This window comes from Lepidochelys olivacea (genome assembly GCF_965140295.1).
Source record: "Lepidochelys olivacea isolate rLepOli2 genome assembly, chromosome: 1".
NCBI lineage: Eukaryota > Metazoa > Chordata > Testudines > Cheloniidae > Lepidochelys > Lepidochelys olivacea.
The window spans coordinates 23,447,507-23,461,549 of record NC_140411.1 but is presented as its reverse complement, the minus strand read 5'-3'; the positions used below and the strand labels follow the sequence as shown (position 1 = coordinate 23,461,549).

The following is a 14,043-nucleotide window of genomic DNA, read 5'->3' as shown; positions in this document are numbered from 1 at the left end:
TTGGGCGGGCCCGAAGGTCCAGCATAGCTACTCCTGATTGGCCACGGAGTTGGAGGGGGGGCGGGATCGGTGCTGGGCCCGGTTCTTGTTGCTAGGGGAGGAGGATAGCGACGGCATCGGCGGCTCGTCCATGGAGACGGGGCTGAGCGGGGACCCGGCAGCTGGAGACGCGGAGACTCCCCCTAGCCGTGCCCTCAATGGGGGCCCCTCAGCCCTGGGGATAACCGGCTGACCCGGGCGGAGGCAGCGGCCGCTCCAGGCCTGCCCCAGGCCTCAGCATCCTCCTAGGTGCTGCCTGCGGGCCCCTCGCGCCCAGCCTCCAGCGGCGCCCAGCCTCGCTTAGCCACCTGCCAGCTCCCTGCCCCCCTCCCCACGGCTTCCTCGTCCTCCAGCCCTGCCCGGCCCCGCACTCTCCCCCCGCCTCTCTCCAGCCTGCCCGGCTCCCCCCTCACCTCGCTGCGCCGCAGCCCAGAACCCAGCGGGCCCGCCCTGCACGGACCGTCCCCGGGACAGACGGAAGAGGACGGGGGAAAAGATCTATCTGTGTGGTGGGAAACAGAGAGAGAGAGAGAGGCCCGGGTCTGAATGGTGAACGTTAAAGAGTAGAACAGAGCAGCCCCCAAACACAGTGTCCATCTCTCCTAGAAGATAAATGCAAAGCAGGGTTATGTAACGTGCACCACGGCTCCTCATGCATGCAGGGAAACACTTGGAGGCTGCATGACATTTTCATACCTTTCTTAACAATCTAGATGGGTGAAATGCAACTCTTTTCTGCAGAAAAAGGGGGAGAGAAGGGCTTATACTGAGGCCAAGCAGCTGCGCCCGTGTGTGTGGGGAAACTGTGGACTCATTTCATGGCTTGCTTTTTTATTCCACTGATACTGCAGGATTTCTGAAAATTAACCTTTTGTGAAGCTCTGCTCCAAACCCTCTCTGCTCCTCCTTCATGAGGCAGCTGCTTTGCAAGGAAAGAAATGGCATGAAGTAAACGGCTCCAGAATAAAGCAAGCTGCTCTGCCAAAGTGGCCAGTGAGCAGCACGGTCACTTTAATAATTCCCTTTCAAGGGATTGCTTTCCTACTTTTCAATCCTCTCTTTTAATACATGGGAGGATCAGAGGGACATTAAAGACCATAAGGCTGGGTGGAGAGAATAAAAATGAAAGTGACTGAGGAGTGACTTCTATTGGGTAAGAGTGTGAGATTTGAAAGCATTTGTGCAGTGAGGAAAAAAGGGACCTTTTTAGTCTGCTGTGTATGCACCCAGTACAGCTATACATAACTAGCAAAATTCACCCAAGTTCCAGTGAAAGGAGTTTATACAATTATTCTGGATTGCTTTTGTTTTCCCCCAGAAATTTATTTGGATTATTTGGGAATTTTTGTCCTGAAACTCAGATGGCTTTGAACTTGTTCAGGTGGAATATTAAGACAGCTGCCTAGAGATGGACTGTGCCTTAATTGTCTTACATAAAGTTGTTTAACTGACAAACTTTTGCTGCCAGAAGAGGAGTTATAATAGGGTTTTATATGCCAAGGAGCATTTTCTCTTGTATTTTTATAGATTGAAAAATATTTTACAGATATTGAAAACCACTCTTGGAAAATTCAAAATTCTTCTTTTTTCTTCTTTTTTTCTTATTCTGTGGGAGGCACTGGTAGTTTAACTGGAGGAAATAGTGAGTACAGCTAGAAAAGCAAGACTGAAGCAGTATTTCCTAACTGAACTGCTTAAGTGATCTGAATAAATACCTACTTCCTGAGCTCACAAGGCGATCCCAGTGGGACATCATTGATACCAGTAAATAAGCACTTGCATCCAGTACCAGAAGTAAGACCAAGAATGCCAGTCAAGAAGAAAGGTGGGCTATGAAGTTTCCTATCTCATTTTACATCTACGTTTTCTAGGTTGTAGATGTCTAGTACTTGCAATTTTAAATGTAAAAGCATGTCAGTGGGGGAGTGATTTGTTTTTCTTTTGCAGGGAGGGAAACAATTTATGCATTTACAATTGTAGTTAAAAAAAACCCTCACACATTTAGTAGAATGTTTTAAGATTTGTCATGTCATATTTGATCTTGATAGTATGTTTTGTAAAAATCAGCCTTTACAAAACTTAAAACCATGGCCAAGAGAGGGTTTTAAATTAAATTATGTATCTCAAATAATTCCAATAGAAACAGAGCATAAATAGCGGAAAGTAAGCCATAAAATATTTGTTTTAATATTCTAAGGTGGTGGCTGTAACATTAGTAAGATTTGTTTTTTAAAAAAGTTTAACCCAATACCTTTTCTTGAAACATACAGCAGGTAACTCCACCAGCAGTAGCAGTAAAAATAAATGTAAAAACTCATTTCAGTGCACTTTGTCAGTAAAAGTTTCAACCTTTGTGTTATCCAAAAATGTTTTTAATTATGAGAGCTACATGATTTTAACAAGCTTTGGGGTTTCTGCATGTTCGGATATAAAAGGTTATATTACTTTAATAACTGTAGCAAAGTTGTGTTTTAAAAAAACAGCACCATGTTTTGCCTCTTATACTTTTAGGTTCACCACATAAATACTTGTTTGCTGTGTTGATGTAGCTGTGTTGGTCTCAGAATATGAGTGTCTTATCTCCCTCATATAAATATTTAACACTTTGTGACTACACTGGATTTAGACACAGCTTTGGTAAAGTGCAGTTTACAGTGATCATGCTAGCAATTGTTGGTAAATACTTATGATTACTCCAAAAACTTTTATGCTGTAAATGTTTCTCTGTGTCTTGCAAACACAGGACAGTAATTTAACATGTTAGTTTAGATTACAAAATGTGCAGATAAAATAAAGAATGGCAAATAACTGTTCTCATGCAGATCACCTGTCTAGAACTTAAGGCTCTTGACATGGCACAGCCAATGTGTGGAATAAAGAACTAAAGTGAGAGATATTAGTAAAATATGGACACAGCTAACTTCAGTATAACTCAAAATTAATTTCTTTCACAAAAATAGCTTCTTCTACCTCTGGTCCATGATTCAAAATTTCTGATGTAAATAATTGTAAAACCAAACAGATTATTATGAAGGTTTATATAAAAATTCCACTTAAAGTTTTACTTTGATCATATTGTAGACATTGCAGAATAGAAACAAAATATCAAAACGGTATAATGATTTAATAAATAATATTAGTCACCAATTTAGTTAATTATTTTTAATTAACCGTAGTAAACATGGGAATATTTATGGAGGAAAATAACCCCCTCATAATGGCCCTTTAAGTCATCCTGTTGTGCTGTGAACACGTCATCTTACTCCACTATGAGGCTTACATATTATACTTGTTCACAACAGGTGAGTTAAGTGCCATTTGAAAGATAAAGCTTTAACTCTGAATTGTACATTTTTCTGTATGGATGCCTTTCGGAATTGGATGTTGAACTGTAGCTCAATCACAAGATACCCATTTGATGCTGGAATTACTGAGTGAAATTCCATTGTCTGTGTTACTCAGATCAGAGTAGTTGATCATAATGATCCCTTCTGACCTTAAAAATCTCAGAATCTATATATTTCCTGTCTCTGTTTCAAGACAGCCTAACTCAGATTTTTAATGTAGTTCTTACACTATAATTTTTACCAGTCTACTGTAAGAACATATATTTTGAAAATTTTAAAATGTGCAGTTGGTAGAGCAAAATGGCTCCTTTGGCACAATTTAGCCTCTCATATCAATTAGTGTATTAGAGCTGTCAGTGTGAAGATATTTGTATTTAAATATTAAAAGCTGTTATTAAAATGTGATTACATATGTACAGAAGGGGATTGAAAAATGTTAGTGAATCAGCTACTTTATTTACTCGTTTTGAGTTACTTAAATTTATAGTCTGTAATAGGCTTACTCTCACAAAATGTAATTAAAGGGATGCTATCAACGTGAACATCTCACTTCCATTTACAAGTAATAATGGGGGGAAAATGAGGGTTTTTTTCCCCTCAAGTTTTGCAGTTTGTTTTGCTTTATGCCTTTCACTGTTTTATTGACAATCAGTTTCATTTCTGGTCTTATGCAGTAAGGAGCCCATATCTACTGTCTTCCCCAGCAGATAACAGCAGAAAACACGTGTGTGTACTTTCCCCAGCCTCTGAAAGCGTTTGTGTCCTGGTGGCAGCAGCAGCAGCGGTACTACGGAAAGTGAAGGAGTTAGCAGGGAGATACGCGCACAGAGAGGGCAGGGAGAGGGGTGATCCTAACATGCATTATGCTGGTCTTGAGTTTAACCAAAATATCCTTCAAAAATCATCAGATGAGCAGAAAAAACGGTACACATTTTAAAACAAAACAATTCAAAATCCTGACATTCTGTTATCAGGAGGCTGCATCAGAACATTGAATTATTTGAAACTACAGTAATTCCTCACTTAGTGTTGTAGTTTTGTTCCTGAAAAATGCGACTTTAAGTGAAATGATGTTAAGTGAATCCAATTTCCCCATAAGAATTAATGTAAATAGTGGGGGCTAGGTTCCAGGGAAATTTTTTTCACCAGACAAAAGACTATATTATATATATATATATATAGTGTGTGTGTGTGTATGTGTTTACACACACACAGTATAAGTTTTAAACAAACAATTTAATACTGGTACACAGCGATGATGATTGTGGAGCTTGGTTAAGGTAGTGAAGTCAGAGGGTGGGATATTTACCAGGGAATGCCTTACTGCTAAATGATGAACTAGCAATCGGCTGAGCCCTCAAGAGTTAACCCATTGTTGTTAATGTAGCCTCACACTATACAAGGCAGCATGAATGGAGGGTGGGGAGACAGCATGGCAGACAGAAATACACACCGTGTGTGAGAGGGAGAGAGATGCGCATTGCCCCTTTAAGTACACTGCCTTTTTAAGTAGATCAGCAAGTTGAGACAGAAGCTGCTGCCAGGAAGCTCCTTCCAGCCTGAGCCCTGTTGTGTCCCCCTCTGCTCTATGGAAATGGGGTAAGCGGGGTGCAGGAGCAGGGGGGAGGGGGACACCCTGACCCCCCCCCACCCCCGTACAGCAAGCAGGAGGCTGCGGGGAGCAGCTCCAAGGCAAAGGGCAGGAGCAGCACATGACAGTGGGGGGAGGGTCAGCTGAACTGCTGGCAATTGATAACCTGCTGGCTGGCTGCTGCACAGGGAACTTAGGGGAATGGGGAGCTGATGGGGGGCTGCCGGTCCACCCTGGTTCCAAGCCCCCACCAGCTAGCTCCAACGGGCTGCTGTTCCTGCAAGCAGTGGACAAAGCAGGCAGCTGCCAAACGACATTATAAGGGAGCATTGCGCAACTTTAAAGGAGCATGTTTTCTAATTGATCAGCAACTTAACAACGTTAACAGGACGACTTTAAGTGAGGAGTTACTGTAGTTACTTTCCAGTTGTGTCCCCCTTTAAAGAGCAAGGAATATGTTAGAAATTTTATTTTGGAGGGAATGCTCCTTTTTCACCATTAGACTGCAAACATCACACAAATCCTGACGGACTTCTGTGCCTTGCCTTACCTGTTTAAAGCAGGTAAGCATTACAGGACTGGCTTTTCCTTTTCAAAACTAGTCTTATTGGCCAATTCAGCTAACGTGAAAAGTTTAGGCTATTTGTAGTCAGTAAAAATACTTAATTAAAATATCTGAATAACAAACGGGTGTTTTCTGGGTGTGAAATAAGGCAAGCCTGCCATTGGTTCTAATCCAGTTTATGCCAGTATATGATTGTCTGATGGCTTGAGTGAAATGAGTTGGTGGTCTCAGTCCACTCCATAAGGAGATAAATGTCCACATGGTTAAGAACACCCAGTTGGCACCCTTGCTGTCAGTCTCAACAAAGAGACCAGTGACTGAAATGAGCCTGAAGTATCCTTTCACTACTTCAGGTGCTTCCTTCAGCAAAGATGAGGCATTTTAGGGATATTTGCACTGCTGTAACTGTTCCAATGACTTCAGTCTCTGGGGTTTTCAATTCCTCACCTTTCACTGGCTCTAAATACACTTTAACAAAATTAAAATCAAATCAAATACTCTTTACTACCGTCACGTTTATTTGTTGGACATCACACTTTAGACACTATGATTGCACAAGCTTATTAAGTGAATAAACACACTCCTTTCCTTTATTGCATACTACACTTTAGCAAACATAAACTAGAAATAAAGAGATAGGTATGAAGCAAAGATGCTATATACCAATGTATACTACCCATTGCTATCCCAAACAATGAGATAATGCTGGTGTTATGGTATATCTTAATGACAAAATAATATACTTCCTCATTAGACTATGGAAACATTTAGCACAGAAACTAAAGTCAGCTTTTCAAATTCCTTTTGGAGTCCCCCAAGGTCACATCAGTTGGCTCCTGCAAGCGATGAGGGCCTATATTTATTTTTGTATTTGCCTGATCTTTCGATATATTTACAAAATAGAATAAAAGCATGAAACATAACTCAATTGCTTCTTTCTGTGACATCACAGCTATTGAAATAGCCTGCTTTATCATGTAGCCAGTTCACAGGTGCTCTTGTAAATAAATTTTGTTTTCCATGTACATTTTTTCAAATTTTCTATGATGATATATAAAACACTTTCTAAGACATGCCATATTAAACAAATCAATAAAAAAGGATTTAATATGAGCACACATGAGCCTCCAGTGTGCTAAAGCAGAGCCTACTGGTAATGATGACATCATTAAATGATGAATGTTTTGGTGGAACAACACATAGCATTGCTGGCCTGTGACATGACATCAGTGGAGAAGAAGAGAGCTAAAAAGAAATGTTGAACTTTAAAATTTTCATACCTGATTGCCTAAAGTTAGGCTTTTAAATACATATTATAGATATCTAAATAGAAGTAGTCTGGTTTTCAGAAGTGCTGAGAATGTCAGCTGCCATTGAATTCATTTGGAGTTGCAGGGATCTGCATCTTTACAAATCTGGCTAGTTCTATTTAGATATCTAAAATATGTATTTAGAATCCTAACATTAGGCACCCAGGTTTGAAAATTGTGTTTTTAGTGGTGTAAATGCTCCTCTTAACCTTGTGAGTGGGGAATCAAGTACATACTGAAGTAATGGATTTTGGTAGTTCCTTTTCACCTTTAACAAAATGCTGATCCCACATATGTACTGTCTAAAGTTTTTGCTGTCCTTTTAGTTGCTGAAATGTTCTAGAATGTATTTTTGTCAAATGACGTGCAGGCATGAAGCCCCATTTTTCACACCAAGTTCTATTAAATTGACTGTCACTTTCTACTGTGAAATTGACTAGGAGCAGTGCAAAGCTGATGGTTAGGATCAGAGGTTGTGACTACAATAAGAGCAATTTCAGTTTTGTGGGAGTTAAACATGTGGCAGCAAATTTTTATATTAACCTTTTCAGACTCTTCAATTTAAATCATTGGCTACTAGCATGACTAATCTCTTTCCAATCCTGTAGTTTTTCAGTGACAGAAGCTACTACTATCAATAAGAAGTTCTGTGTATAGAAGGACTGCAGAAGTAGAAGTAGTATATAACAAATATTTGTTACATAAATTCATACTGGGAAGCAGCCTAATCGAAGTAGGCACTGGACTGGGAGTTAGGAGATTTAAGGACTTTTCCCAGCTTGGCCATTGTTTTGCTTTGTGACATGTCACTTAAACTTTCTGTGCTTTAGTTCAGTGGCTCGCAACCTTTCCAGACTACTGTACCCCTTTCAGGAGTCTGATTTGTCTTGTGTACCCCAAGTTTCACCTCACTTAAAAACTACTTGCTTACAAAATCAGACTTAAAAATACAGAAGTGTCATAGCACACTATTACTGAAAAATTGCTTACTTTGTAATTATAAAATAAATCAATTGGAATATAAATATTGTACTTACATTTCAGTGTATAGTATATAGAACTGTATAAAAAAGTCGCCTGTATGAAATTTTAGTTTGTACTGACTTTGCTAAATTGATAAATTACACAGTAGTAAATCACCAGGACCAGTTGGCATTCACCCAAGAGTTCTGAAGGAACTCAAATGTGAAATTGAAGAACTACTACTATCATTTAAATCTGCTTCTGTACCAGATGATTGGAGGATAGCTAATGTGATACCAATTTTTAAAAAAGGCTCCAGAGGTGATCCCGGTAATTACAGGCCTAACTTCAGGACCGGGCATACTGGTTGAAACTATAATAAAGAACAGAATTATCAGACACATAGATGAATACGTTTTGTTGGGGAAGAATCAACATGGTTTTTGTAAAGGGAAATCCTGCCTTACCAATCTACTAGAATTCTTTGAGGGGGTCAACTAACATGTGGACAAGGGTGATCAAGTGTATGTAGTGTACTTAGATTTTCAGAAAGCCTTTGACAAGGTCCCTCACCAAAGGCTCTTAAGCAAAGCAAGCTGACATGGGATAAGAGGGAAGGTCCTCATGGAATATGGCAACCTTTTTTGAAAGGAGGTAGCGCTATGTGGAATTCTCTGTATTATAATGTTTGTCAGCCCCTGCTGAAGAAGAAACTTTCAGCAGTGAACAATAGCAGGGAAAAATATTATTAACTCTACAAAAAACTATTTCAAAAGTAGCATCTGCAAAATATTTCTGAGAGTTTTAACTATAAGGGGAAGTTAGAAGCATCTGCATTATTCCCTTAAGATAATTCAGGAGAAAGAAACAGGCTTGATGCTAAATTACGTAAAGGACCCATTTTTAAAACTTATTAACCCATTAGCTAACTAATGTTCTTGTAAATTCTCAGAAAAAATAGTTCAGTACTCCAAGACAAAGTGGATGAATCCCCGCTTTAAGTGCAAAACCTTAACCGTGAGCCACACTTCTATAGGAACAACTATTATTTGAATTTTTAATCCCCATTTCAATTGTGTGCATAGTTATGATCAGCCTTAGACTGAAGATAAGTAGAATATTCCTTTCTAAATCTGTGTGGCCACATTCTCACCTTTCTTCACAAAGAAGCAAGGTAAAACCTTTCAAGGAAAGACTTTCATTTTCTGGTCTCACAGAGCTCTGTTACATTCACCCAGGATAGGGCTTGTGGTAGCACGGAATAGCTGATGTGTCAACAAAAACATGCATTGGTTGGAAGACTCCGGAAAGTCACTGATTTCTATCTGCCAGTTTCCCTCTTTGTAGGGGTCATGACTTCCCTCTCTGCACTGATAACATCTCTCTCTCCTAGGCCATGCTGCATTTAGCTCACTCCACCTGTCTGTATTCATGTCACACATAGAGTGTGCTACTAAAGCTAATGATAGTCAGAGCAACTTTGCTTACATGGCATTTAGCTGTGTTAATTGCATCAGCTTTAAATGTGAATGTACTGCATACGGCTGCTGTTCTACAACTGCTCCCCTGAGTTGGCTCACTCCATCTTTTTGCAGCATACTATTTGGAGTACCTATAGTAGTTGTACAGAGATTGCAACAACTATGTGATGGTGTGTGAAAGGAGGATAATGCACAGCTGCCTTTCCTCATCACTTGGACCTCCTGATAAGCTTATGTGAAACTAGTAGAGTTTTGCTTGGCATCTGGGTTCTTGATTTTTGCCTTAATATACAAGAACATATGGTGCTGTTTGGTCCTGTAAAATTTGCTGCTGTACCTGTAGAGCAATTTTTTAAAGAGGATACGGGGTGATATACATCTGCATATCTGAGGACAGTAACAAGATTCAGATGAAGGTTATGTCACAAGTAAATATTTCCTAAATTCAAATTTTGTGGAGAGCTAACTTTTCATACATGCTGGTTACACATTGTGTCTCTTGCTAGGCAATGAGACCATATCTCTTACTGAGAATGGATTGCAGCCAAGCCTTCATTGAATCACATTAACATAAATCCAGGAATATCTTTAATATTTTTAATAGTACCTATTATTTACAAAGCAACATTTATAAAAGAAAGCAATACTCAGAATTCTGTAAGCATGTCTGTGTTATGGCAATGTTAGATTTTGTTTCGTATAAATTTAGACGTAAAAGGTACAGTGGAAAGCTACTGAAATGCTCTTCATCTCTCACTATTCATTTCTTGGTGATAGAAGCCATAGATATAAGCCTGTCTGCCAATTCTTTGTAGACCTATGTGTGTAACAGATACTGCTGTTCATTTGTTCCTTTTTTCCTAGCAGGCCAGATTAGAGGTTGACCAATCTACCTGTTTTACCTGTTCTCAGTGCATATTGTTTTAAAACATCATCATCTCTCATATCTTGAGGTGATGTTAGTGCTCATCACGTTCTATAATAAATAGCACTTTCATTATTCACCCACTCTTTGAAGGGTTATAAACATATATATCAATCCTTATGTTGCCTCTTCTGGGTAGTTGAGTAACATCCCATTGTACAGAAGAAGAGACTGAGACACAGGGATGTTTTTGTGGCTAGCATAAAGTTGCACATTTGCTATTTCCCAGTTCATTTGTGCAGTCCGCTAGACCACACTGACTCCTGTTCTGGGTATGTTTCTCCCAGTTATCAGCCTTTTACCCACTGTTCTCAGGTGTTTTGATGCTTGATTATAGCTTGTAACTTGTACCATCCAATGTGCGAAAGAGTAAATATTAAAGACATTTCCCCCCCTGTATTCCTTCTGAATGCTAGTTGTTTTATTGAGCAAATAAACTGACTTCTACCTGCAAGTTTGAAAGTTATGGTTTTAAAAAATAAATCTAATTCAGATTTTTTTCAGGTCTTTTTAATGCAGAACACTGTACCGTGTGATGCATATATTATTCTGTCTTGCACCTCCTTATTAGCCTGTTTTCTGTTTGTGAAAACTAGGGTATATGAAATGAACAGTCAATAGTACTGGCTTGATTCAGGGAATAGTGCAATTAGGTGTTATGCAAGTTTCTCACACAAATTGCATATTAACCTCCATTTGATTGACAACACCTTGTTACTCCAAATCTGGGTCTCTCCTGAGCAGAGATGGTGAATTGCATCAAATCAGGTGGTCTTGAAACATTTGAGATGTGGACCAATGTTTGCTGAAACCTCGGACTCATTTTCACTTGTCGTCTGAAGTCTCCAAGTTCCAGAGTTGTTTTTAATACATTTTCCTTTAAAAAGTGTCCCAAATTACTTAAAGTCTTACCCATTCCCTTTCTGTCCATGTGTTCTCTTTGTTTCCCATTCTCCTTGTTTCTTCCAAAATTTCACTTAAAATCTAGGAATTATTATATAGCAACTTTGCTGTCCAACATTTTCTGATTCTGGTTCTCTTGGAAGAAATTTCACCTGGTATGTGTTAACATGCATTCTAACTTATTTAATAAAAAAATCCCTCAGATGTCTGAAATTAACCAAGACCCCTCATGCTAATATAGGCAGATGCAATTTGAAAAATGAGACATTAAGGTAAATTAAAAACTACATCTCTAAGTAAATTAGTGCTGGCAGCCATATAACCCTGAAACTATGATACTCTCACATTACACCAATAGTAGATTGGGGCTGGTCATTATTTGAAAGGGACATTTTCAGGGAACACTTAGGAGTAGCCATAGTTAGAGGTGGGGATGAAGTAGGATTCTAAGTCAGCACTGCTGAACCAACATCCCAGTGACATGTTAGGGTGCATTGTGTTTTTAGAAGTGTCACTTCTCAAATGAGTCATAAAATCAAGGCCTGTCCATGAGTAGTCATTAAAGTTCCTGTGTCACTTTTCACAAGTAGCTTGGGGTAAAATCCTGGCCCTGTTGAAATTAATGGGAGTTTTGCCATTAACTTCAAAGAGACCAGGTTTCACTCTTGATATCCTAGCTAAATTGTAATTTGGGAAATCATGTTCTGACTGTCTAAATTTCCCCCTGCAGTTTCAGCTGGATCTAGTGTATTTCACATTCTGTTCTAAACTGTTCTGTATCATGCTGTCTCACTCCAGAAGAAGCAGTGGTCAGTGAAGCAATTCCCATATAGTTTGTATATCATAATGTTATTTGTTAAATGTTCACTGTACTTTTGAAAATTTATTTTACAAAGCAACTTTTCTTTATAAGTTGTTTGAGTTCAGATTTAAAATTATTGGGGAAGAAAGAAGCTTACTGCTTTTATTAAAATGATGACAAAATGATCTATTACATCTTCTTTAAATGAGTATTCTTTTGAGCATTTTGTGTCCTGAAAATCTCTTACTTCACAAACTCTGATGCTGTCTTGTATAGCTTTGCAATGCTCTGAAGGGGTTATTCAGCTCTCAGAAATTGCTAGGTAACCATGGACTTGCTTTCAGCATCACTGCTCAGCCGATAATAGTTTGTTCTAATAATGTAATGTTCCTGTCTTGTCTCTGGTTGATTATATTATGACTCAACACATCCTGTTTGGGGAAGTTGTGTAAGGGTATGTCTACACTGCAGTGTAAGACAAGGCTCAGACTCAGGATCAAACCAAAACCCCCTTCCATCTACACACAATTCTGTTTGACTCAGGCCTGGGAGTGGATTAAGTGGCTCAAGACCAACTATCTGAAAGCCAGGAATGAGAACCACACCTGCTTCTTTTACAAGGATGTTGAATGGGTGCTGGGCACTACGCTGAGCACTGAGCCAGCAGCGGTTAATGATAACCTTGTCAGCCAGGATTCTGACTCCAGAATCTAATGTAGGACTAGAGGGGAGCCAACAGGCACTGGATCAGGCTTCTGAAGTGACTCTTGTGTTCACATTGGTGCCTAAGTAGGCTTTGCAGCCAGAGCAGCTGCAGCATATCCTGGGGCCCTATTTGGAGGAGCTTTTTGATGCTCTCTGCTGCAGGAACAGCCTGCTGTGAAACTGGCAGCAGCAATGTAAGAATCAAAAGCAGCCCCTGAACCTGGTAAATGTCTGGCTCCATGTTGGTTATTGTTAATATGGGGTGGGACGGATTTCCAGCTTATGCCCCAATGTAAAATTTATTACAAGCTGCTGGCAGCAATGTGTATCTGCTAATGGCGGATTGCACACCAGCGCCTTGACATTACCCCTCTTCCTCACCATGTGGAATTCAAAGTGGAGACCGGGAAGCTCAAACAACAGTGAAACAAGCCTTTAAACTTATTTTTTCACAAGAAACTCACACATTATTACAAAGATGTGCCAGGGTATTTAAACTAAGAACCCTCCCTTTTAGTATGGCATGGCATACAAATTGGCCACACCCCGGGTGGTTTTGATTTAAATCAAATTGATTTAAATTTGATCAAATTGATTTAAATCACTAGTCAGAAAGACTCGATTTAATCATGGATTTCTACATAAAAGTGCATTCTTGTTGGTTGTTATAACCTTAATACATACTCTTCACAACTCAGAGATAGACGTAGTTTTCATTTTTAAGAACAGAAGTACTTGTGGCACCTTAGTGACTAACAAATTTATTAGAGCATAAGCTTTCGTGGGCTACAGCCCACTTCATCGGATGCATAGAATGGAACATATAGTAAGAAGATATATATATAGATACAGAGAAGGTGGAAGTTGCCCTACAAACTGTAAGAAGCTAATTAATTAAGAAGAGCTATTATCAGCTGGAGAAAATTTTTTTGTCATGATTCATAGACTCATAGATATTAAGGTCAGAAGGGACCATTATGATCATCTAGTCTGACCTCCTGCACAATGCAGGCCACAGAATCTCACCCATCCATTCCTGCAATAAACCTCTCACCTATGTCTGAGCTATTGAAGTCCTCAAATCATGGTTTAAAAGACTTCAAGGTGCAGAGAATCCTCCAGCAAGTGACCCGTACCCCATGCTGCAGAGGAAGGTGAAAAACCCCCAGGGCCTCTTCCAATCCGCCCTGGGGGAAAATTCCTTCCCAACACCAAATATGGCGATCAGCTGAACCCTGAGCATGTGGGCAAGACTCACCAGCCAGATACCGAGGAAAGAATTCTCTGCAGTAGCTCAGATCCCACCCCATCTAACATCCCATCGCAGGCCTTTGGGCCTGTCAAGGTTCCTTCCCCACTCTGAACTCTAGGGTATAGATATGGGGACCTGCATGAAAGACCCCCTAAGCTTA

The 14,043-nt window shown here is 39.7% G+C and overlaps 1 protein-coding gene across 1 annotated transcript in view; it reads left to right on the top strand.

Moving 5' to 3' along the window:
- Nucleotides 1-66: 66 nt before the first annotated feature.
- DLG2 (discs large MAGUK scaffold protein 2) overlaps nucleotides 67-14,043 on the top strand; it is a gene marked incomplete at its 5' end in the record, with an annotated part of 1,505,837 nt that continues 1,491,860 nt past the window's right edge. Inside the window, one exon of the mRNA XM_084617703.1 lies at nucleotides 67-1,864. Coding sequence (XP_084473829.1) covers nucleotides 1,846-1,864 — 19 coding nt within the window. The remainder of the gene's footprint in view (nucleotides 1,865-14,043) is intronic.